This window comes from Panthera onca, chromosome D3 (assembly GCF_046562875.1).
Source record: "Panthera onca isolate mPanOnc1 chromosome D3, mPanOnc1 haplotype 2, whole genome shotgun sequence".
NCBI classification, from domain to species: Eukaryota; Metazoa; Chordata; class Mammalia; order Carnivora; family Felidae; genus Panthera; species Panthera onca.
Window position 1 is genome coordinate 6,669,148 of NC_138350.1, and position 22,222 is coordinate 6,691,369.

Genomic DNA, 22,222 nt, shown 5'->3' on the forward strand with positions numbered 1-22,222 from the left:
GGAATCCTTGGCTTTTCGATCTATTCTCTCACAGTTGCACTGGGCTTTTATCTCGGCAATGCTCATTTACTTTCAGCTCTCCTCAACCACGTTTGCTGGTATTAGAAGTGGTCATCCCTGTGTAATATATCACACAGGGAATCTGACCTAGAGAGGCTGTTGACATCACACAGGCACAGAACTGTGTGGGCCACACACCCACATCCCAGGCTTCTGGATTTCTGGCTTTTCCTCTCTACATCCACACCTTTATAAGAGGAACAAAGAAAGCCAGCCTTTCTGTGCTGCCATGTATAGATGCAGACACTGTGTTAAACACTTAGCATGCACATCTTAATGGTACTGGAAGCAGGTGTTACTCTCCTCATTTTACAGACAAGGAAACTGAAGTTCATATGCTTCAGTGCAGGTAACAGGTGCAGCAGCTGAGTGTAAGACAGTAGGGGCTGGTGTGGATGTGGATAACTTCAAAAATTCATTCATTCATTCATTCATTCATTCATTCATTTATTTTGAGAGAGAAAGAGAGAGAGAGAGAGGGAGGGAGGGAATCCCATGCAGGCTCTGTGATGTCAGCACACAGCCCGACACAGGGCTTGAACTCACTGACCATGAAATTATGACCTGAGCTGGTCATAATCAAGAGCTGGACGCTTAGCCGGCTGAGCCACCCAGGTTCCCCCCAAAATTCTTCTTAAGAAACAAAACAAAAACACAAAACAGTGCTGGCCAAACCAAGCACATCGAGGGTCTGGTTTGACCCATGAGGGCCACCAGTTAGAGGCCCCCGACACAGGGCTTGAACTCACTGACCATGAGATTATGACCTGAGCTGGTCATAATCAAGAGCTGGATGCTTAGTCGGCTGAGCCACCCAGGTTCCCCCAAAATTCTTCTTAAGAAACAAAACAAAAAAACAAAACAGTGCTGGCCAAACCAAGCACATCGAGGGTCTGGTTTGACCCATGAGGGCCACCAGTTAGAGGCCCCTGATCAGTTCAACAAATGGGAATGCTGAGTTCCAGGAGGGGGAAACATTTAGTCCAATGTCACACAGTTGGTTAGAATAATTATAGGGCTGTATTGGTGGGTGCTATACTTAACACAGATGAATCTGATGTGATCCCTGCTGGGGCTTAAGCTGAGGCATTTGTGACTAAAAAAGTAATAATAATTTTCCCGTGGGGACAGCCTGGTCCAGCTGTCAGGGCCTTCTCTCAGCTCATTTAACTCCATCTATATTTTGTGTGTGTCAAAGACCTTGCTCAAGAACACCCACTCAATGACTGGTGCTCAGATCCAAGGTGAGAGATATTTCTTGTCATACAATTTTTTTCTTTTAAATAGACAGAACATACATATGGTGAAAAAATCAGCCAGTTGCAAAAAAGTTCACAGTATAAGCTCGTAGCAGGCCATTGGAGAGGTACTAATCGGCGGGCCATCCTGTAAATGACACCGGGGAGCAAAACCCTGGCCCAGGGAGTTGACCACCTTGAAATGGCTTCAATGCTCACTTCCCTAAAATGGAGATTATAGGGTTGTCTTATTTATTTATTTATTTATTTATTTATTTATTTATTTATATTTTATTTATTATTTTTTGAAGATTTTATATTTTTAAGTAATCTCTACACCCGATGTGGGACTTGAACTTACAATCCTGAGGTCAAGAGTCGCGTGCTCCGCTGACTGAGCCAGCCGGGGGCCCCATGGTTGTTTTAAAGGTGTAATGATACCATGCATATAAGTAGCTGTTAGTATTAGCACTTGATAATTAGAGTCTATTAATTAACATTGGTGGAGAGCCCCAGGAGATGGGGTTTGGCCAAAGACTTAAGAAGCTTGATTTCTGACCCTGCAGAGGTGTCCTGCCCCCTTGGGGTTTAGGGGGAGGGTGTGGGGACAGAATGGGAGGAGGGCTGTGGCCCTGGTGAGCATGCCCTGGAGGGTAGGACTTCTGATTTGGGCTGGACCATCTGCAGCCGGAAGTCCGTGGTTGAGTTTGACTGTAACCTGCAGACAGTGCTTCTTTGAGAGTCTTGGGATTTGCCAGGTTAGACTGGGAGAAGGCCTGAGAAACTCTGAGACAGGCTGCCTGGGTAAGCATCATCACTGACTACGATAGAGACCTGGATGGGTGAGCCTCTGCTTTCTCATCTGTAAAATGGGGACAATCTTGGGAATGACCTCAGAGGGTTGTGAAAATTGATTTAATAACCAAAGTATCATAGTGCCAGGTACTGTGTTAACATGTATATATCTCAGTGAATTCCTACAGTGATTCCATGTTGCACGGTTACACAGCTACTAAGAGGGCAGGTAAGGGGCATCTTAGAATGGAGAGTTGAACTTCAGGTCACCTCCCGGTCATTAGGATGAGAAAACCTGCTCAGGGAGGGAAAGTAAGTTGCCCAAGGTCACAGAGATAATCTGTTTTAGGCCCAGAGCACCATAACCTGGTCTCTGAGCTGCCTGCCAGACCTGGGATCTGATACTCCCTCCAACCCCTAGCCGTGCCCCAATGGACACATGTAAGGAAGGTGGCTTTGCTGGGTGGTCACCTCTAGTAGCAGGACGGCGTCCACACTCCCTGAAAACGGGGGTACAGGGGTTCCTGAGCGCCCGCCTGCAGAGCTACCCTCGTGCCCCCACCCAGCCGAGGCGAGGGGGCGGCCGTGGGCGGCGGCGGCCTCCCCTGGCGCTGGCCGGCTAGCTTCCCTGTCGCCGCCGCGGCCTCCCTCCTCCTTCCTGGCGGCCGCCGCGCCGCGCGGGTGTTCAGTTTCAGCGCGGGGATGAGCGCAGGCTGCGCCCAGCTCCCCGAGGAAGGAAGGAAGAGAGAGAGGGCTGCACAGTCCTCGGCCGGGCCCTGGCAGCGCCGTGGAGGGGGCTCGGCTCCGGTCTCCGGGGCTGGGCGCGCGTCGATCCTGCGCTGCCGAAGGGGACGCCCGGGAGCCGCGCTGCCGCCGCCGCCGCCGCCGCCGCCGAGGGTAACCGCGGACGCGCCGGGCGGGGCCGGGCGGGCGTCCCTGCGCTGCGCCCCGCGGGCCCGGGGCTACCCCGGGAGCCACCGCTCCTCTGGGGCGCGCCGGGGCGGGGTGTGGGTCGCCTCCAGCCCGCGGGCTGCGCGGCCGGCGTCGCGGAGCAGCTCTTTGTGTCTCCCGGGGCTGCGTTTAAGTGTGTAGTGTGTGTGCGCGCGCGATCGGCGCCTCCAGCCCCGTCACCCGGTGCCAGCTTTTCCCTGGTTTCCCCCGCCAAGACCTTTGCCCGAAGGGATGCCGCCTGAGCCGCCCGGGGAGTTTCGCTAAGTTGGAGGGAAAAGGGCGGGGTGGGGTCGCCCGGCTTCCCCGGATCCCAGGCAGTGCCCCAAAGTTGGTGCTGCAGGTGCAGCGCCCCCTCCCATCACGCTCCGCTCCTCCCCAGCCTGCGCGGGCCTTGGGAGGCGGGAACCCCCCAGAGGCTTAGCTCGGGGGCTCCTGATTCTCATCCCCCAACTTGGAGGGTGCGCTCCTGCACAGAAGCCACCGGGGCGGTGGGGGGTGGGGGGTGTTAAGGGGCGCGGCTTTCCGGGCAAGGGGCAGCCGAGGCGGAAGCCAGGCTGGCTGGCCGGCGGGGAGAGCTTAGCGGCCGTGGCACAGAGCCGGGGTGCCCATGTGACTGCGGTGTGCTTTGGAAGAGGAAGCTGTAGAGGTCAGTGCAAAGGCGTCACGCCAGAGCGAGCGGGAGCAGGAGTGAGGGGGGAGACCCGGAATGAGCGCGGGGCAGCTGGGAGGGCGGGGGTGGCGGCTGCAGGGGCCCCCTGGACAAAGCCGCCCTGTCACAGCCACCCTGGCCGTTCCAACGCATGCAATTGCCCGGCGGGAGGGGCGGCCCGGCCTAGCGGCCAGGAAATGAGGGACGTGGGAGGAGGGGCCTCTCTAGGAGAGGCGGGTCCTGGAAGTGGCGCCCCCAAGCTCCGAAGGGCCCCAGAGGATGCTGAAGGGTGACTGGGAGGGCAAATCAGACCCGAGCACAACTTGGAGAACTTTCCTCGCACATAGCTGCCGCAGCTCGTAGTGATTCTGTCCACGCGTGCTGGGGACGTTGGGGCCGGGGGTGGGGGGGGGGCGGTGCGGGAGGTTGGGGGGTGGTGACCGGTGTGGCCAGGCTAGCCTGGGGCCTGGTGCCCAATAGACACGCTCCTCTCCTCTCCTCACGGGCACCTGGGTTGCTATCCAGCTGCAGACTGAAGGAAGCACATCTCCCACAAACACTTAAATTGTTTTCAGGAGGCTGTTTTCTGCTGAGGCCCCGAGGGGGTGGAAACCAAGGTTAGATTAAAAAAAGAAAAGAAAAAAAGCCAGACATAGAGGTGGTTTTAGGAAAATGAGGACTAATACTTTGAGGTGGTTTTTGGAGGGCAGGCCGGTGTGTCTGTGGGGGTGGGGTGGGTTAGGGCTTCACCCCCACTCCCCACCCCCATTTCCTTGGAGAGTAGAGGATCACTGGGGTCTTCAGAGTGGAGACGTGGCCGGGCCGTGCTGGGTGGAGGCGGGAGGGTGCAGAGCCCCAGCCGAGCTGGGACTTTAACAACCCCAGCGCCAGCCCCGCAGCCCGCGCCTGTCTTCGTGACAGGGCTGCGTCCTGTGCTGTCAACTACACCCCTCCGATGGGGTTGCTAGGCAGCAGGGCTCTGATGTGCGGGAAGGCCTTCTGATTTGTCAGCCTCCTGCAGACACATGGTTAAGGCTCCTTCCAGCCTATCCGGAGGAGGGACGCGGGGCACGCTGCCTGCATACTGCTGAGCCCCGGGTCCACCTGAATGTGAGGTGCAAAAGGCAGCTAGAGGGAGGGGGGCACCTGGAGCCCACCAGCCTCCTAACCAGCTCAGCCCCTAACCGCCCCCACCCCCATTATCTCCACTGGGGCTTGCTGCTGGCTCCTCCCTGCCAGTCCCTGCCCCATTCCTCCCCTCTTCCCCAAACCATGGAAAAGCAAAGTGCAGCGGGGAAAAGAGGTCAGTGGGGTAAGCATGTGTGTGTGGGCCTCCGGAGATGCCAAGGTGCATGAGCATGGGCCGTGGGGAGGCTGCCCCATCCGTGCTGCCGGTGGCTCTCGTGGGAAGGGGTGGGAGGGGAAGAGGGGGCCCTGGCATCACTGACTGCCAGGCCTGGACTTGGAAGCCTGCTCTGCCCCCCCACCCCCACTTAAGCTCTGCCCTCCCCCAGGAGGGCAGCATGGCAAGGGAGGAGGGAGGAGACTGGTGAGTTCCTGTAAGGAAGGGTGGGCTCTCTGGCTGCTGCTGGAGCTCAGAGGAGGGGCTGCTGCCAGGTTCCTTCTTCCGAATTCACTTCCTTCACCCAAGTCTCTGAAGCCCAGGTTCTCCCCTCTGCCTGTCCACCACCTAACCCCAACATCTGTTAATCTCTTCCCCCACCTTTTTTTTAGCAGCTATATGGAGATATAATTCATGTACGATTCATCCATTTAAAGTGTACAATTCAGTGGTTCTTATGTTTACAGAGTTGTGCATTCACAGTCCATTTTGGGACGTTTTTATCACCCTAAAGTGAAACCCTGTACCCATTAGCAGTCACTCTCCATCCCGACTCCTCCCCCCCCCCCATCCCGACTCCTCCCCCCCCCCCCCCCCCCCCCCCCGCCCAGGCCCTGGCGACTAATCTACTCTGTCTCAGTAGATTTGCCTACTCTGTCCATTTCATATATGTGGAATCCTACACTGTGATCTTTTCGTGGCTGGTACCATGTACTTTGAGCTGCATTGCTCACTTCTCAGTCCCCTGCAGTTCGCCTTGCCATTTAACTTTTCCTGTGCAGTGCTCCATTAAGAGTGTCCCGTCCTGAAGGGCAGGTGTCTTAGGCATTCTTATGCCTTTCTCTAAGTGCCATGCCTAGGTCTGGGCTGGGCCGTGGGTTGGCTCTCAGTGATTGTTGAACGAATGAGGAGATGAATGGGGACTGGTAATTGGCAAGCCATGCAGGTGGTTTACAATGGAATTCCAGGGGGTCCAGCTGCTGCAAAGGGGACTGGCAGCTCAGGAGAGCTGCAGGTACAGGAAGGAGCTGGAAGGAGCAGAAAGGAAGCCTCTCACTGGGGTAGGAGTGGGGGCGGGGCCAGAGTAGAACTGTCTGTCAGGAAGGAACCAAGTGGCCTGTGGGTTGTCAGCTCTCTCCTGGGAACCTGAAAACAAAAATGCCTCCCCCAGCCTCGGGGGCAGGTGGCCAATGCTTGAGATTCATCATCTGATCACAGGGGCTTCCCCCATGGGGAACTCCGATTAGAACTGGGTTTAAAAAGAAAAGAAAAGAAAAAAAATCCCCCAGTGTTAGCATTTGCAAAAGGGCAGCAGGTCAAGCATCTCTGAAGCTGTTCACTCACCTCCTGTGATTCAGGCGTTGAACTGTTTTTCTGCTCCCCTGCTTCTGTGCTGCAGATACTGTCTGATGAGCGTCAAAGGTTGTTTCACTGACTTCCACATCGACTTTGGAGGCACTTCTGTTTGGTACCATGTTTTCCGGGGTGGGAAGGTGAGTCGAACTGAGTTTCTTCAACTTCTGTATGTTCCTGACTGTTTCTTCCTGGAGGGGCTTGCTCTCCTCACCCACACCCAGCCAGTCCTTGTCCTGTGACTGCTTTCAGGGCCACCTCCTCACTCTCTGTCTTCTCCTGGGGAGAAGGATCAAGGGCCAACTCTTCTGCATCACGTCTAGTGACCTGTTCACACCTGCCCACCCAGTCCAGTGTTCTAAGCATCTTAGGCCAGATTAGAACTCCAGCTTTGGGTCCCAAGATTTGCCAGCATTCATTTTGCCCACTGTAGTTTTTAGCTCCAGTACTGAGAACATTTAACGTAAAAAGTCTAGTTGCCAGCACCACCTGCGTTCACGAACATTTTACATGAGGGACAGGCGTCACCCAGAGAGAGGAGGTGGGGCGTGCATTCGGGATGCTCCCGCTGTGCTCGGCTCTGCATGTACCCTGCGCGGGTGTGGGTGCCTGAGAGTATGTGTGCCGTCCTGCTCGTCTGGGGCTGTGTGTAGGTTCGTTTTAACCAAACATGTTGGAAGAAATTCTGGGTAGGAAGTCATCCTGCCCGGTTCCAGATGTTTTCCTCCTTCTCCAGAGTGAACACAAGCTGAGTTTATTTATTGGGCCATTTGATCAGACAACTTAGGAAATTCCCTTCCTCTCCTTTCCTTACCTCCTCAACAAGCCTGTGGCTTAGGAGAAAGAATGTTCCTCTCCGTCCAGGAAGTCTACCCACCCTGGTTTTGCAGTGGGAATGGAGATTTCCTAAAGGCAGGCCAAGGGTGTCCCAGGACGGTGGCACAGCCCCCTTGCCACCCCAGAGACCCTTAGGGGCCCGGTCCTGGAGGCGGTGCCCTGTCCTCCCCCCACTCCCAGGCAGGTGGGGCTGTCTCTTTGGGTTGTGGCACAGCCTGGAAGGAATCCAGGACTTTGGCCCGGATCTTCAGCTGATTGCCTCCTTTTCCTCCCAAGATCTTTTGGCTGATTCCTCCAACCCTACACAATTTGGCACTGTACGAGGAGTGGGTGCTATCAGGCAAACAGAGTGACATCTTCCTGGGAGACCGCGTGGAGCGATGCCAAAGAATTGAGCTGAAACAGGGCTACACGTTTTTCATCCCTTCCGGTAGGTTCCGGCCAAGGCTGGCGCTGGGCTCTCCCTCAGCGCCTGGCTCTCCCAGCACTGGGAGAAGGCTCCTGCATCCCTGGGGCCTCAGCCAGGGTTTCGGGCCAAGGAACGGGGTTCTGTGGGCCTCGTGGCACTTGGCAGTCCCTGAGAGGAGTAGGCCTCAGGCTGTAGGGAAAAACAGCCCCCTTTCTCTCTCACATCTAACCTGTGTCTCCCCACCTGTGGGCTAGAATTCACTCCTGGGAAAAAGCATAGGGCCCTCCCTCAGGGGAAGTGTGAATGGTTTCCCTAGGACTTCCTGTGGAAATTTCCGTGTGAGGGGATGACAGTGGCACTGTGGGGAGGGGGTAGGTTCACCCCCTTGAAGGAGGAATTGGGTTGTTTATCCAAGGAAGCAAAGTATGGAGGTTGCAGTCCAAGGCAGGTTCTGGGAAAGGGCAGACCCCAGGGCCGGGAGTTTTACGGGGGTGCCTGAAAGCCTAGGGAATGGACAGAGGGCAACGTGGCATTGGGGAAGGACCTGGTGTGGCAGCCTCCTTCCAGCAGACGTAGGTGAAATATAATTGAGGTCAGTGTCAGCTCTTGTACTTGGACTCCCCCTGCCTCCAAAAGAAAAATTAAGAAGAGAAAAGAAAAAGAAATTAACACTGCAAGTATAGTAGAGGGCAGTAATTAAGAGCACTGGCCCTGGAGCCAGACTGCACGGCCTTAGTTTAATTTTCAGTTGTACTGCTTTTAAGTTGTGGCTTTATGGGAGTGACTTAACCTCTCTGAGCTTTGGTGTTCCTGTCTGTAAAATGGGAGTGAGACTTCCCAGGGTGGTAGTGAGGACTGGAGTGAGCTAAGACCTACATGCCTACAGCTCTTTGGAGAGCCTATAGTTCTTGGACAGTTACAGGGTGAGTCACCAGTGAGTATGACAGATGCCCTAAGGGTCAGGGAGTGCAGTCTTTGGCTGCATTAATGGAAACATTTTACCCAGGATGAGGGAGGTGACAGTCCCACTGTATAGAGTAAGGGAGTCAGGTCACATATAGGAGGTAAGTCGACCTAAAGAGTCTGGATACCATACCAGGGGAGATGAATTTGCCTTTTTTTTTTTAAGTGTATTTATTTATTTTGTAAGAGAGTGAGAGAGACAGAAAGAGAGAGAGAGCACGAGTGGGGAGGGGCAGAGAGAGAGACACACACAGATTCTGAAGCGGACTCTAGACTCCAAGCTGTAAGCACAGAGCCCAGTGCAGGGCTCTAACTCACAAACCGTGAGATCATGACTTGAGCCGAAATCAAGAGTTGAATGCTTAACCAACTGAGCCACCCAGGGGCCCCCAGGTGAGATAAATTTGAAGGAGGAATTGTGTGGTTTTACCCAGGGGAGTAAAGGTGTTAGGGAACAGCAGTCAGCTAGTTGTTGTCTTCTGCAAGAAGAGGTATAGCCAAGTGGTGTTGGAATGACTTGCTCAGCTAGGTAGTGAGCTCCCTGTCACTGGATATATACGAGTAGAAGCTCTATATATGGCTGTGCCAAGGAGGCTGCAGGAAATTTGCCACTGAGTGGAGGCTTGAACCTTAGGAGTATCCTTTGAAGCGGTTAAGATCCATTGGAGGGAGAAGCTGGTCACACTTAAGTTTCTGAAAGTTGGGTTGGAAGCTGGTCTTAGGACATCAAGTGCTAGTGGCAAGTGAGGAGGGGGCCGTTATAGTAGCAGCTCCCACTGAGGGGGTAGGGCCTGCACACTTGGGCTCTTCTAGAAAGTTGGGCAGAAAGTAGAGATTTCATTATTAGGGAAATTGGGGATTTGGAAATGGTAGGGTTTAGTGGGGGTAACTTTGTTACCATGGACCCAGGTCCATCCTCAGACTTGGGGGAGGGGAGGGACCCCTGTTTGGGACAGGAATGGGTTGCAGTTGGTGGGCAGCATTTATGTACATACCCTGGCAGATGTGGCATGGAGAATCAGGAGGGAGGCGGTACCCTTCTAAGATGTGTTCAAGCCACTTGTAGGTATTGGAGGATAAGCTGTGATGATTCAAGGGAACCCAAAGGAACTTTGGGCTGGTCTCTGCCCCTGTCTGCGCCTCAACTGTCCAATCTCTTCAATGGGAGTCAGTAGGCTAAACTGTGAAACCCTCAAGGTGCTTCCCAACCCAGCCCCCCTGAGTGCAGGCCTCCTAATCTCTCTGGGAAGACTGGCCTTCTTTCCTCAGGGCCGTTGGCAGAGTTGGGAGGTGGTTCATTGGTTTCCCTCAGTCTGGGATGGGAAGGGTGTGCATTTTGGGGGCTTAGCGAGTTGGAAGAGGTCTTGAGAAGCAGAGGTGTGAGTGTTTGTTGACGGCAAGAGCGGGATTTGAAGTACAGTTAGCAGATGTTGAGTTAGATCCCAGCCAAGACTCCTGGGCTCTGAGGGTTGTGAGTGAGACATCAGGATGTTTGGGAAGGAAAAAAGGGACAGTTAGAATTTGTGACTTTCTCAGAGGCTGGGGGTACACGTGGTTCCCAAGCATTGATTTCAGTGACCGTTAGGAGGGGGAGGAGTTGGGAGCTTATAGTTACAAACTTGTAGTTTTCCTAAAGATGGATGTTAATGAAAAAAAACCCTAAGGGTGCCTGGGTGAATCAGTTAGTTAAGCGTCCGCCTTTAGCTCAGGTCATGATCTCACAGTCTGTGAGTTTGAGCCCCACATTAGGCTCTGTACTGACACCTCAGAGCCTGGAACCGGCTTCGGATTCTGTGTCTCCCTCTCTCTCTGCCCCTTCCCTGCTCATGTTCTGTCTCTCTCTGTCTCAAAAATAAATAAAAACATTAAAAAAATTTTTTTCTTTTTAAAAAGTACCAAAACACCCAGGGGGCACCTGGGTGATTCAGTCGGTTAAGCATCTGACTCTCGGTTTCAGCTCAGGTCATGATCTCATAGTTTCATGTGTTCAAGCCCTGCATTGGGCTTTGCACTGACAGCAAGGAGCCTGCTTGGGATTCTCTCTCTGCCCCTCCCCCATTCATGCTGTCTCTGTCTCTCTCAAAAATAAATAAATAAACTGAAAAAAAATAAAAACAGGGGCACCTGGGTGGCTCAGTAGGTTAAGTGTCCGACTTTGGCTCAGGTCATGCTCTCACAGTTCATGGGTTCGAGCCCCGTGTTGGGCTCTGTGCTGACAGCTCAGAGCCTGGAGCCTGCTTCAGATTCTGTGTCTCCTTCTCTCTCTGCCCCTTCCCTGCTCTCTCTCTTTCTCTCTTCAAAATAAATAAATGTTAAAAAAAAATAAAAAAAAAAAGAACAAAAAACAAACACCTGGCATCTACTAGTGCTGATTTTCATGAATGGGAGATGATTCTGACACTAAAAATTCGGAAGTATGTAATTTCAGAATAATGGCCAGTACTTTAAATTTGATAGTTTTGAGTTTATGAAAATGTATACCATCTTCATTTTCCTCATTGTGTTGCCAGCCAGTGAAAATTGAAGGACCAGAGTTTTGCGGTCACTGAGGTAGACGGCCACCTGGGAATTCGTCCCAGCACCCACGCCCCCTGAGCTGTGTGCAGACACACATCTGAGAGTTAAGGGTGGTTGGGGTGTGGCTTAGGGTGGAGAGTTGGAGAGACAGCCGTGGGCAACACAGCCCCCTGCATGTGGGTTTTCTGTTTCGGGAGTAGAAAATCTCATGCTGGCATTTCTCATCTCTGACGTGGGTTTTTGTCCCCACAGTGTGACTTTAGACACGTGACCTCTTACCTGATGCTGGCTTCACGTCTGCCCATGGGTCGTTCAGCAAGTCTTCAACTCAATGCTAATGGGAGGCTACTGGCATGGGAGGGTTTTAAATGTTATAGTCTTTGTGAGACGTGCTTTCACTCTTTTCTTCTTGTGTCTGGAGTGAAGAGGTTGGGTGTTGGCTGTGCTGTGGGTGTGGGTGGTTCTCAGGCCTCATTCCTGGGTGGTCCAGGAAAGCTGCCTGGAAGAGGCAGACCTGAAGGTGGCTGAAGAGTGAGATGATCTCAAGAAAGGGGCCTGGGTTTGTCCTGTTGATGAGGCAGAGGCAGTGGGAATACAGTTGCCTCCCCAAGGTACACAGTCAGGGTCAGAGTGGCCAGCGAGTTACCCAGATTCAGCCTAATCATTAGGTGGAAGGAAAGCTTGAGGTGGAAATCATCCCCAAGGAGCAGGAAGTCAGAGAGACCCGGTGACCTCTTTTTCCTTTGTGTGAGGGGACCTGTGGCCAATGTCTTGACCACGTTGATGGGCTCAGCATCTTCCTCTGGCTGCACCAGCTTAATGAACTATAGTTAATGGTAATAGTAACTCACATTACTGAGCAACATTTTACATTTATTACTTACCTTTTTGTGAGCATGTAGGGAGCAACTTATTTTCCCTCTGCCTTTTCGTTAAGTAAAGAAGGTTCCTGGGGCCCAGAGAGGTGAATAGACTGGTCCAAGCTCACACAATTAATAAGCAACAGACCAGGGCAAGAACCCAAGTGTGTCTAGTTTCAGAGCCGACCTGGTTCCCCTTTAGCCTGGGAGTCAGCAGACTTGGGATCTGGTCTTCCTTCTCGGCCATGAGACTTTGGGAAAATTATTTGCTCATTTAACAAACTTTCTTAAGGGCCCACTGGCAGTGTGGAAGGTGGTAGGGAAGCTGTAAGATAGATTCTGTCTGTCCTGAATGTATGTCCAGCCAGGTAGCAGCCAGAACGGTGGAGCCCAAGTATAGGGACCTGGGAAGGGCCCTGGGGTCAGTGGCTTGGACTGACCTGAAAGTATTTCCCATCTTTGCTTTGTAGTAAGAGTCACCCATGATCCAGAATTCATAGGCAGCCCTAGGTATTTCTTAGACTTGGGCCAGTCTGAGAAAAAGTAACCCGAAGCTACTTAATAGCGTAATGTAGCTTGGGCCTCAGATGACCCACCTATAAAATGGGTACAGAGCAGGGAGAGAGGGTGGAAGTGAAGAAGGCTGGATGTGAGATAGAGGGTGGTTGTGCTCAGGGAAATGAGATAACTGCTGCTCACCTCTAGCCAGTTAAAGATGAGAATGGCCTGTGGGGCCATCTTCCTATTTTTCTAGAGAAGGAAACAATTCAGCTTGTCTTGAGAAATTTCCCCATTACTTTTTTTTTTTTTTTAATTTGTTAACGTTTATTTATTATTGAGAGACAGAGAGCGTGAGCAGGGGAGGGGCAGAGACAGGGGGAGACACAGAATCCGAAGCAGGCTCCAGGCTCTGAGCTGTCAGCACAGAGCCCAATGCGGGGCTCGAACTCACAAGCTGTGAGACCATGACCTGAGCCGAAGTTGGACACTCAACCTACTGAGCCACCCAGGTGCCCCTGGAAATTTCCCCATTTCTGTAACACATGTGGGTCAAACTAAGCACGCTCCTGAGTCTGCTGCAGCCTGTGACCTGCCAGTTTGGGACCCTGGTACCAACTATGAGGTCCTAGAAAGGAAAGGGCATTCTTGCTTCATCTTGGCAGCTGCACTGCCCAGCCTGGGACCTGGCCTAGCTCAGCGAAGGAAGCAGGTCATGGCCCTCTGTGAGATGCCCCCAAGTTCTGTGATTTTTGGGTTTACCCCTACAGCAGCCACAAAGAGAGACAAGTGTGGATGGGGCGGGTGGACTTTGGTTTCTGAATCCCGAGTGTTTGGGTGGTGGGCAAGACTCCATGTGCCCCACTGTCCCTCAGGTCCCAGGGAACCACCCGTCGGTAGGTTTTATGGGTCGCCTGCTTTTCTTCCACGATTGATCTGTCCCTTGTCGCTTGGCCTGAATAGTCTCCATTATTGCCTTCATGTTGTTGGTGACTCTGGCCTGGAAGCAAGAGACAGATGCCAGCCTCCACAGCCCAGTCACCAGCTTGGGACACCTGCTCTCTCATGCTTCCTGGGATGCAGCCAAGGAGATGCCATCGGGAGAGTGGGGATGGATGGGGCCTATGAATACTGTTATTCCTCCTTGGTTCTTCCTGAGGGGAGTATGAAAGTCATGGAGTAGATTTGAGGAAGGCTGGGGGAGGCAGTGCCTAATCCATTTGAGGCTGCCTGACCCACCTGTGAGGCCCTGGCTTGGGGACAAGAGGAGAGTTGGTAGAAGCTTCTAAAACCCCTTGAAATTCCCTGCCGCTCCACTTGAAACAGAACCTCTCTTCTGTTTCCCTCTTTTGCTCACATGGCAGGGCAGCAGGTGTACATCAGGTGTGTCTGCATTGCCACCTGATAGGACGGAAGGGAGACTCCAGGGCTGATAAATGCAGATATACGTGGGCATCACTGTTTGCAAAGCCCTGGAGATGGATGAGACTACCATGAATGTCAGTGGCAGTTGCTTTCATGGACTGAGCTCTTGCTCACCAGATTCCCTGCAAGGGAGGCAATGATCTCCCTCATTTAACGTGAGCAGGTGGAGGCCAGGAGAGGGGTGGTCAAGGGTCCGACATCACATGGTGAGTTGGCCATGGGACAGTTTCCAGCCGAGGTCCCGGGAGTTGGGCTTTCTGTAGGGTGCTGGGTGGGTGTGTGAAGAGCATAGGAACAAGACCCAGGAATCTTTGCCCCATCCAGGCTTCACCCCACCGTGTGCATTTACCTGACCCTGGCGGTCCTAGGTCCCAGTCTTAGGAAGTGATGCTTAAATAACATTGATGGTGGTAACAGGAACAATAATAGCGTAGTGCTGCTCGACAAAGATACAAAAATGGACAGCTGAGAAAATCAGCTGGTACCCAGCTGAGGTCGAGAGGCTGAAGTAGATGTGGAAACTGAGGCTTTAAAGGCAGCAGCTGTACTTGTCCTGCACAGAGGTGTGAAGGTGGTGGGGAAGATGTCCACAAGGGCCGGAGATGTGGGGAGCTCACAGCAGAACCGGGTTTCAGAGAGCCTTCGTTCCCATGCTCTTGGCTGTCGGTTTTCTCTGCCCACCTCGGGGACCGCCAGCTCATCCCACCCTCTGCCCAGCAAGGGAGGACCAGCACCCCGAGTGTCCTACAGATGGCAGCAGTGGCCTCCCAGCTCTCCTCCCAGGTGGCACCTTTGCTTCTGGCAGCCGTGGCCACCGGTGGCTGCCTGTGACTCAGGGCTGGCGTGTTTTGGGTGCATGGTAGGGGAGGTCTCTGTACTTTTCCTCCGAGCAAACAAATTATGCATATAGGTCGGAGAAGAGGGGTCAGAGAAGAGCAGATGTGGGCACCTGGACTTGGGAATCTCAGAGCTTGGGCTGCCCTTTCTGTCCTCTTTCCCCTCTGCTGATCCCGTCTTTCACTGGGAGTCTGTCTACCTCTATCTGTCCTTGTCTCACCTCTGTCTCTCTTGTTTCTCTCTGCGTGTCTCTTTTTGCCTTCCCAGAATGTTTGCAGGCCCCGTCTCCTGGGGCCTGCACGCCTGGTGCTAAGCCTGTGATAGAGAGATGGTGCATCGCGGTTAAGAACGGAGGTGCTAGCTCTTGCCAGCTGTGACTTCATTCAGCAAGTGACTTGCCTTCTCTTAGCCTTGGTTTCAGCATCTGTAAATGGGAGTGGAATACTTTCTGTCCCCTAGCCTCGCACTGTTACAGTAGGCTAGAGGTGCATGTGGGTCTGTCGAGCACCTGAAACGTGTGTTAGTTACTTGGGGAGGGAATTGTGGGGTTTGATTGGTCTGGCCTTCAAGGACCAAGTGAGGCTGACTCCCTGGGTTCCAAACCTTATAGGTGACTTCACTTCTCTGTGCCTCAGTCTTCTTTTCTGTAAGTTGGGGGTGAATGTAGTATATATCTCTTAAGGATTTTGTGAGCATTAAGTGAGATAAGTTCTGTAAAGGCTTTAGCCCAATGCCTGGCACAGGGGCAGCCTTCAGTTTTATCCCCAGGATTACTAGGCCAGGCTTGCTTGGAGCTCAGGGGGACAAAAAAGCCGTGTCCCAGGCCATTAAAAGGGCTGCGTTCGGTAGGAGAAAGACTTGTCAGCAGCTGCAGGGCAGAGCAGAAGCAGAATTGATGTGGGGGCACAGGTGTCGTGTGGCTAAGATGACCACCTGGAAACGGGCCTTGGGGGATTTTAGTGGCAGGAGGTGGCCTCAGGCAGGAAAGTGTCTGGGTTCTGCAGTTTTTGCAAGGTGTCATTCCTGCATTGTGGCCCCAAGCAATCCTTTGTGACTCCCCCCGAGATGAGTGGTCGCTGGGATGCTGAGGAAGAGGCTCAGGAGCTATGAGCAGCCTTGAATGAGGGGTGTCCCGCTCTCTGGAAGGGGCACAGGGCCTGCCTCTTTTGGCTGCTGCGGCCAGGTCCGCAACAACATGGCGAAGCCTTTGTCAAGGCCCTCAAGCTGCCAGCCACCCATCTTGAGCCGACCAGGAGTTACTACCTGCAGAAGTCCATCGGGGCTGTGTATGTGAGTCCTCTCAGCCAGCCAGGAACCTTGCCTTCTGCATCAGGCAGCCCGAGCATCCCCGATTCTAGCCCTGGGTGCTCCCCTGGGCCTCCTGTGATCTTCTGCATGCTTCCATAGGGTGACCCTCCCCAGTGGTCCAGGAGCCAGTGGCTGACCCTCTCTGTGCCCTCCTCACCCCAGGTTGGATCCACGCAGTCTACACTCCTGTAGACTCTCTGGTATTTGGTGGAAACATCCTGCACAGCTTTAACGTGCCCATGCAGCTGCGGATCTACGAGATTGAGGACAGAACACGGGTAAGGCGGCTTCCTTCTCTCCTCGTGGGATTGCCCAGCTCCTGAGCTCTGCCTGGCGCTTGGGGTGTGTGGGACGAGTCGTTCCACAGTCCTCCGTGGTTCCCCCTTCCCTGCTGCTCCCTGCCTCAAGTGGGGGCCTTGGTCCTTGCTGGGGGCTGTCTGCAAGAGCCCCACCCAGAGCCCCTGGAGTTTCTGTTCACCTCCAGGCCAGTGGCAGCCAAAACCCCCTTGTCAAAGAGGAAGTATCTGTTGAGAAAGCACCGTGAGATACCGGGAACGTTGCTTCTTCTTCTCACGTGTAGAGAGGGATGCAAGGGCGTTGGGAGGGATTTTATGGTTGTTCCTGCTGTGGTTTGGAGGGGGGCTGGGACCTTGGAAAGGTCAGCTCTTGACCTTGTGTCTCCTCTACCCACGGACCCCAAATGTGATGTAGTGCCCCAAGGAAGCCAGTATCTGTGGGTCCCCCGGGTATTGTCTCTAAGCTCTGCCTCTGTTTGCTTATAGAGTTGGCGGGGGGGGGGGGGGGGGTTCATTTTCTTCTTGAGAGTAACGGTTTCTCAGACATAGGGAATCCCCGCCCCCCACCCCCCAGGACCAGGGGCTGAGGCTTAAACACCTGACATGTGCCCTCTGCTCTGCTCAATGAGTTTCCTCTGGAAAGCACTGGCTGCTTGCATGCACCCTCTCTCCCATTGTGGAACTCGGCCAAGAGTCCCAAGGCATCTGAGACAGGTCTGAGGTTGGGCAACTGGGACCAAGAGGACCCATTCCTTCTTCTTTCCTCTTATAGTTGTTCAAATATTCATTTCTTTTCTCTGTTGAGATTCATTCCACGTACCATAAAACTCTCAGTTATGGTGCACAATTCAGTGGCATTTAGCATATTCACCATGTTGTGCGGCTACCACCTCTAATTCAAGGACATTTTCATCACCCCAGAAAGAAAACCGCTACTCATTAGCAGTCACCTTCCATCATCTCCCCCGTCCGGCCTGTGGCAACCAACAGTCTGCTTTCTGTCTCTACAGATGTGCCTGTTTTGGACGTTTCATAGACATGGAATCCTATATCGTGTCCTTGTGTGATTGGCTCCTTTCACTTTGCATGATGTTTTAGGGTTCATCCACGTCGAAGCAGATGTCGGTGCTATGTTCCTTTTTTATGGCTGACTCATATTCCGTTGTATGGCTTGACCACACCATGTCTTCTTGGGCTTTGCCTCAGAGGTGACTTTTTTGCCCCAGAGAGGTAATGTCATGTCTGGACACTAAAGAAGCATCAACTTGAGGCAGATGCTCTGAGCCTGGGGGTCCCTGCCTTTCTTGGTCTTGTTTTTAGGCCCTGGTCTGCAAGGAATCATGTAAGTGAGCCGAAATCTTAGCTATTATGTGTGTATTTGGCCTCTCTAACAGTCCCGACATTGAGGGACCTTGTCCAGGGCTTTCCTGGGAGTAGCATTGAGCTCTATGCAGTGGTCAGGTGTGCCTCATCTCCAGATTGGCGGGTTTGCTGCTGGGAGGCCTGGGTCTGCAGAATTTGGGTCTCGTTTTGTGGATTGTCACGCCTCTTTTCTCTGTCGTCTGCCCACCATCCCTTTCCCGGTCTGGTGGATGCTGCCCCGTGGCATTCTGGAAAAAGGCACCATTTGGGTGTGAGTGGTGATCTCGTAGTCTGGGTCAAGTGCTGTCTGGGGCTTCGGCCAACTGTTCTTTGGCCAGCCCTGAAGAATGGGCCAGTTTGTGTGTTAGCTGACTAGGGAGGCGTGGGATAGAAAAGGAGAAATCTAGAAGTGAGGCCCGCGACTTTCCAGCCAATTCCTGAAAGCCAGAGTCAGGCTGGGATTTCTAAAGGCTTTGGCAACTTGCTTGGCAGCTGTCCTCTCCCCCAGGGAATCCGAATTGCACATCTCAGTGGATTTGGGCCCCATCATTCCATTAGGAGCCCAGCTCTTCTCCCCTGCTGGGTGGGAGGCTGGAGGGAGGGTAATAGTGTGGAACCCCCAGCGTCACGCCAAGTTCCTGTAGAATATCACGCCCACATTGAGATGAGTGTGGCGGGGTCTCCTCCCCCAAGGCCCACTGTCCCTGTCGTCTGAGTGGGCACCCCATCTGGTTTCCCTGAAGCAGGTTGATGGGCGGGGGGCTGGCGGGCAGTCTGGGCTGGAAGCAGCGGCAGGCTGTTTAATCTGCTTTGATTTCTGGTCTTTGGAGAGGGCTTGGCTACAAGGCCCAATTGTTTATGTCTTAGGAGCCAAAGCAGACAAAAGATGCTGGGGAGAGAGCACGGGAATCCAGATAAAATGCCAGGGCTCCTTGTCAGCTCGCTACAGCTTAATTCTTTACATCCCTGTGAGCTTTCTTAAGAAGGTTATGGTCATTTAAAAATAGTTTTTCAAGAGCCCCTAAAAGAGGGCTTTGCTTGGAAACCAAAGGCAGGGGGTGGGACAGGAAACTGTCAATCTTTAAGCCCCATGGTGTGGATTTGTCTAAGAAAAAGAATTTGCCTTTGTGGCCCAATGTGGGGAAACCCCCTCCCATCCAGACCAGGGGAACCCCAAGGTTCTCCTATGTCTAGGAAGCCATGTCTCGCTCGCTAGGATTTTAATTTGGGGAGAGGGGTTCATAGGCGGCTTGACCCTGCTGCCCATGAGGCCTTACCCTGCAAGGACCTGGTGGTCTGCATGTGTAGAAACCCACATGCATGCCCCCCCCACTCCCGTGTGGATTAAATCCTCTTGTTCTAAAGATGCAGGGAGTCAAAGAACTACAGAGAACGGGTGTGTTGCATGTTTATTATTTGAAGATAACGTCTCTACAACTATCACTACGTATTTTTAACTCCAGTTAGATTCATAAGGGACAGGGATGGTCCAGTTGGTCATTCATTAAACTGCCGTCTCTCTTATGTTTATCTTTTTTTTCCCCCCTAATGGCTCTAGTGAAAGCAGCTTTCTCAGGAAAGGTAACACCACACACTCCATTCCCTCTCAGCCAGTGAATCTATTTGGAAATTGCAAATAATTTTCCCTTCCTCTCCTCTTTCCTCTACCATTGGATTTTTTTTTTCCATTGACTTTTTTTTTTTTTCCAGGAGAAAAACAAATTTTAAGACACTTCCACCCACCCTCATATTTTAGTTTTTCAAGTCCCTTGAAACCCGGGAGTTCTAGATGCACCGAAACACCTTTGATTCTGATCTCCTGAGGTCACTCAGCTCTAAGAGGAAGGGCTAAGGCCGAGTGCTACTCGCATGGGCCTTTGGGAACTCAAAGCTACCCCTTGAGATCCGCTGATAGATTGATTACCCCCCAGGCTAGGAGCGCTGCATGCTTTCTGACTGCCTTGCCTTTCGGTGAACAACTCAATTTGGTGAGGCTCGGAATTTGTCAACAAGTAATGTTGAGCAATCGTGTGTTTAATGTTCCCAGGCATGTGGCTGAAACCTTTTGAAGGCGAAGGGTGGAAGGCGACAACCCGTTTGTAAGTCAATTCTTTGCAAATTTTGTTTCCTGCGGTGCTCTCTTGGAAAAAAAAAATAAAAATAAAATGAAAAAATTTGAATTCCTTCATCAGCATTTATTTGTTTTCACCCAGCCGGTTTCCCTTGGGTTCAGCAACAATGAGGGGAGACTTCTCTTCCTCTCCTGAAATACAGCCAAAAAATAGATTTTTTTTTTCCTGATCTAGAAAGATTCTCAGGTGCCATGGTGCCCTTCAATGCAGAGCGGCTCGGCTCGGACGGTTTCCCAAAATTTGAAAGGTCAATTGCAACTTCAGAGTTTTACTGATCAAACCTGAAGTCGGGAGATGTGGGTGGGGGTCTGAGAAGAGGTGAGCCTGCCTGTCCTCAGCCTGCTCCGTAGGTACTGGCAGTTGGTTTCAAAGTCTCTTGGTCCTCCCTCTGGAGCAGGGGTGGGGTTGAGGCTCCCAGACCCTTCTTTACAGGAGGAGGTCAGGGTCTGTCTCAGTCTGAAGTGCCCCTCTCCTTTTTAAACCCCGAAGGGCACTGATCCAGTGACAGTGAAAAAGGATTAATACTATCCCAGCATTAAAACCAGGGTTCTTGGGAAAGTAGCTGGAGCCAAGGAAACCGCTAGATGATGTTCCCAACTCCATGCATCCCCTGGAGGAGCTCAAAAGCATGCGGCGGCCAGGATCTCATTCCAACATACCATCCACCAGAGGTGGGGAGGTCAAATGGACCCACTAAGCAGATGGGAGAAGTGAGACCCCCAACACGGGAAAAGGGCCTCGCTGTTGAACACTGAGTCAGCGGGGCCTGGGGTGGCCGGGGGACTGAGCTGGGACTCTCAGGGCAGAGCTGAGGCCTTTTGCAGGTGGGCACTGTGAGAGAGGCAGCAAAATGGTATTTTAGGGCAAACGGAGGAGCTAAGTGTGCTTGTCTTTGCCTTCATCTCACGTGTAGAACGTTGCCTGTACACTATTGCAGAAAAAGGTGGGAGCGTGTTCTTGCTTAACATCCAACTCCCTGAGTTTCTGGAAGATAGGAGAGGTGAAGAGGGGTCTGACAGTCCCTTGAGGCAGACACACTGTTGGTGAGAGGGCAAGAGAGCAGGCTGGGAGTGAGCCTGGACATACAGGATCTACGTGTAGCCTTGGAAGAGAGGGCTCAGACCCCTGGGGTGGGGGCGGGAGGGAGCCAGGGACCACCTTCTCACCACCCTCATTCCTCACTAACCCTCTCAGGATGAAGTTTCCAGAAGGTTCATCTGTGCAAGGCCATCAGTGGTATTGCTTCCTTCCCGTCTTCCTCTGCCATCTCGTCCATACAGACCCATCAGAATCCTCCTGGAGCCCAGGCCTTTTCATAATTCTGATACACAAAGCTGTCTGCACCTACACTTCCTCCCCTATAAGAAACTGCCAAAAGGGAATCTCCATCTGGTCTCCTGCACCAGACCCTGGTGTTAGAGTGGTCCCAGGTCACCGTGGGGACTTGGGTCTAGGGAGTCGTTCTGGAATATGGGCTGGGCAGTGCCAGGTGGTTGTCGGGGAGGAGCAGGAGGTGGGCCTCTCTGAGGCCCCGCCCCTGGCGGTAGGAGACGCCACACCCCCTCCCTCCTCATTGGTCCGCCTCGTGTTGCCTCCTTTCCAGAGTGCAGGAGATGCTTGATAGCCCGTCTGCAAATGGGTAAGGTTTGGGGGTCGATTTCTGCCTTTCAAGGGGCAGGGAGGGATAGCAGAGTCTGTGTAAGAATTTTTTGAGAACAAGGAGGAGCCTGTGTTTGTTGTAGCTGGAATCAGGATCACATCCGCAGGTACCCGCACCCTCCGTCAGTAGGTCAGGGGACAACTCTTGTTTCTCTGCATCTCACAGAAGCACAAAGCGGACCCCATCCGCCTTTCCCTGGCGGCATGCAGCTCAGGGAGCTTTGAAATGATGCTGTCACATAGGCCTCTTTCTCCCCTCTTCCTCCTCATTTGTGCATGCTACTGGTATCTTGCCCCTTCCAGCGCCTCTCTCCTGCCTTCCGGCCCGCCTCCCCCATTTTTCCCCTCACACCATTTGTGCTCTTGCTTAAGATGGTGAAAATAACTCCCACCTGCAGAAACCCCCTCCTCCCAGTTTCCTCCCTGTTTCTCCTTTGCCCTCCAGAAACTGACTTCTACTCCTGGGTCTTTGCTTTCAGGTGCAGCCCAAATTCCGTTACCCCTTCTACTATGAGATGTGCTGGTATGTCTTGGAGAGATACGTGTACTGTGTGACCCAGCGGTCCTACCTCACTCAGGAATACCAGAGAGAATCCATGCTTATTGGTGAGTGAAATGCGGACTGGCCGCCTCCACTGCTCAGCTGGGCAGGAAGAATTTTTTCATTGTGGCCCCTGAGAGTCCCTGGGTTTCTGGAATTCTTTTGAACCAAAGTGTCGGATAGATTCCTA

At 52.8% G+C, this 22,222-nt stretch overlaps 1 protein-coding gene across 13 annotated transcripts in view; it reads left to right on the forward strand.

Annotated features, from left to right (window-relative positions):
• KDM2B (lysine demethylase 2B) overlaps positions 1 to 22,222 on the forward strand; it is a 155,186-nt gene that overhangs the window by 63,201 nt on the left and 69,763 nt on the right. For 9 of the 13 annotated variants that reach the window (XR_014135849.1, XM_081790656.1, XM_081790661.1 and 6 more), the window contains 4 exons: positions 6,435 to 6,528; positions 7,502 to 7,655; positions 16,205 to 16,320; positions 21,971 to 22,097. Coding sequence is in view for 12 of the 13 variants with exons in the window: in XM_081790656.1 (XP_081646782.1) it covers positions 6,435 to 6,528; positions 7,502 to 7,655; positions 16,205 to 16,320; positions 21,971 to 22,097 (491 nt within the window). In the remaining variant the exon portion in view is untranslated. Of the gene's footprint in view, positions 1 to 2,699; positions 2,991 to 3,560; positions 3,691 to 4,144; positions 4,311 to 4,766; positions 4,997 to 6,434; positions 6,529 to 7,501; positions 7,656 to 16,204; positions 16,321 to 21,970; positions 22,098 to 22,222 lie in introns of those variants that run through there. The other 4 variants (XM_081790663.1, XM_081790662.1, XM_081790665.1 and 1 more) reach the window with 4 other exon arrangements.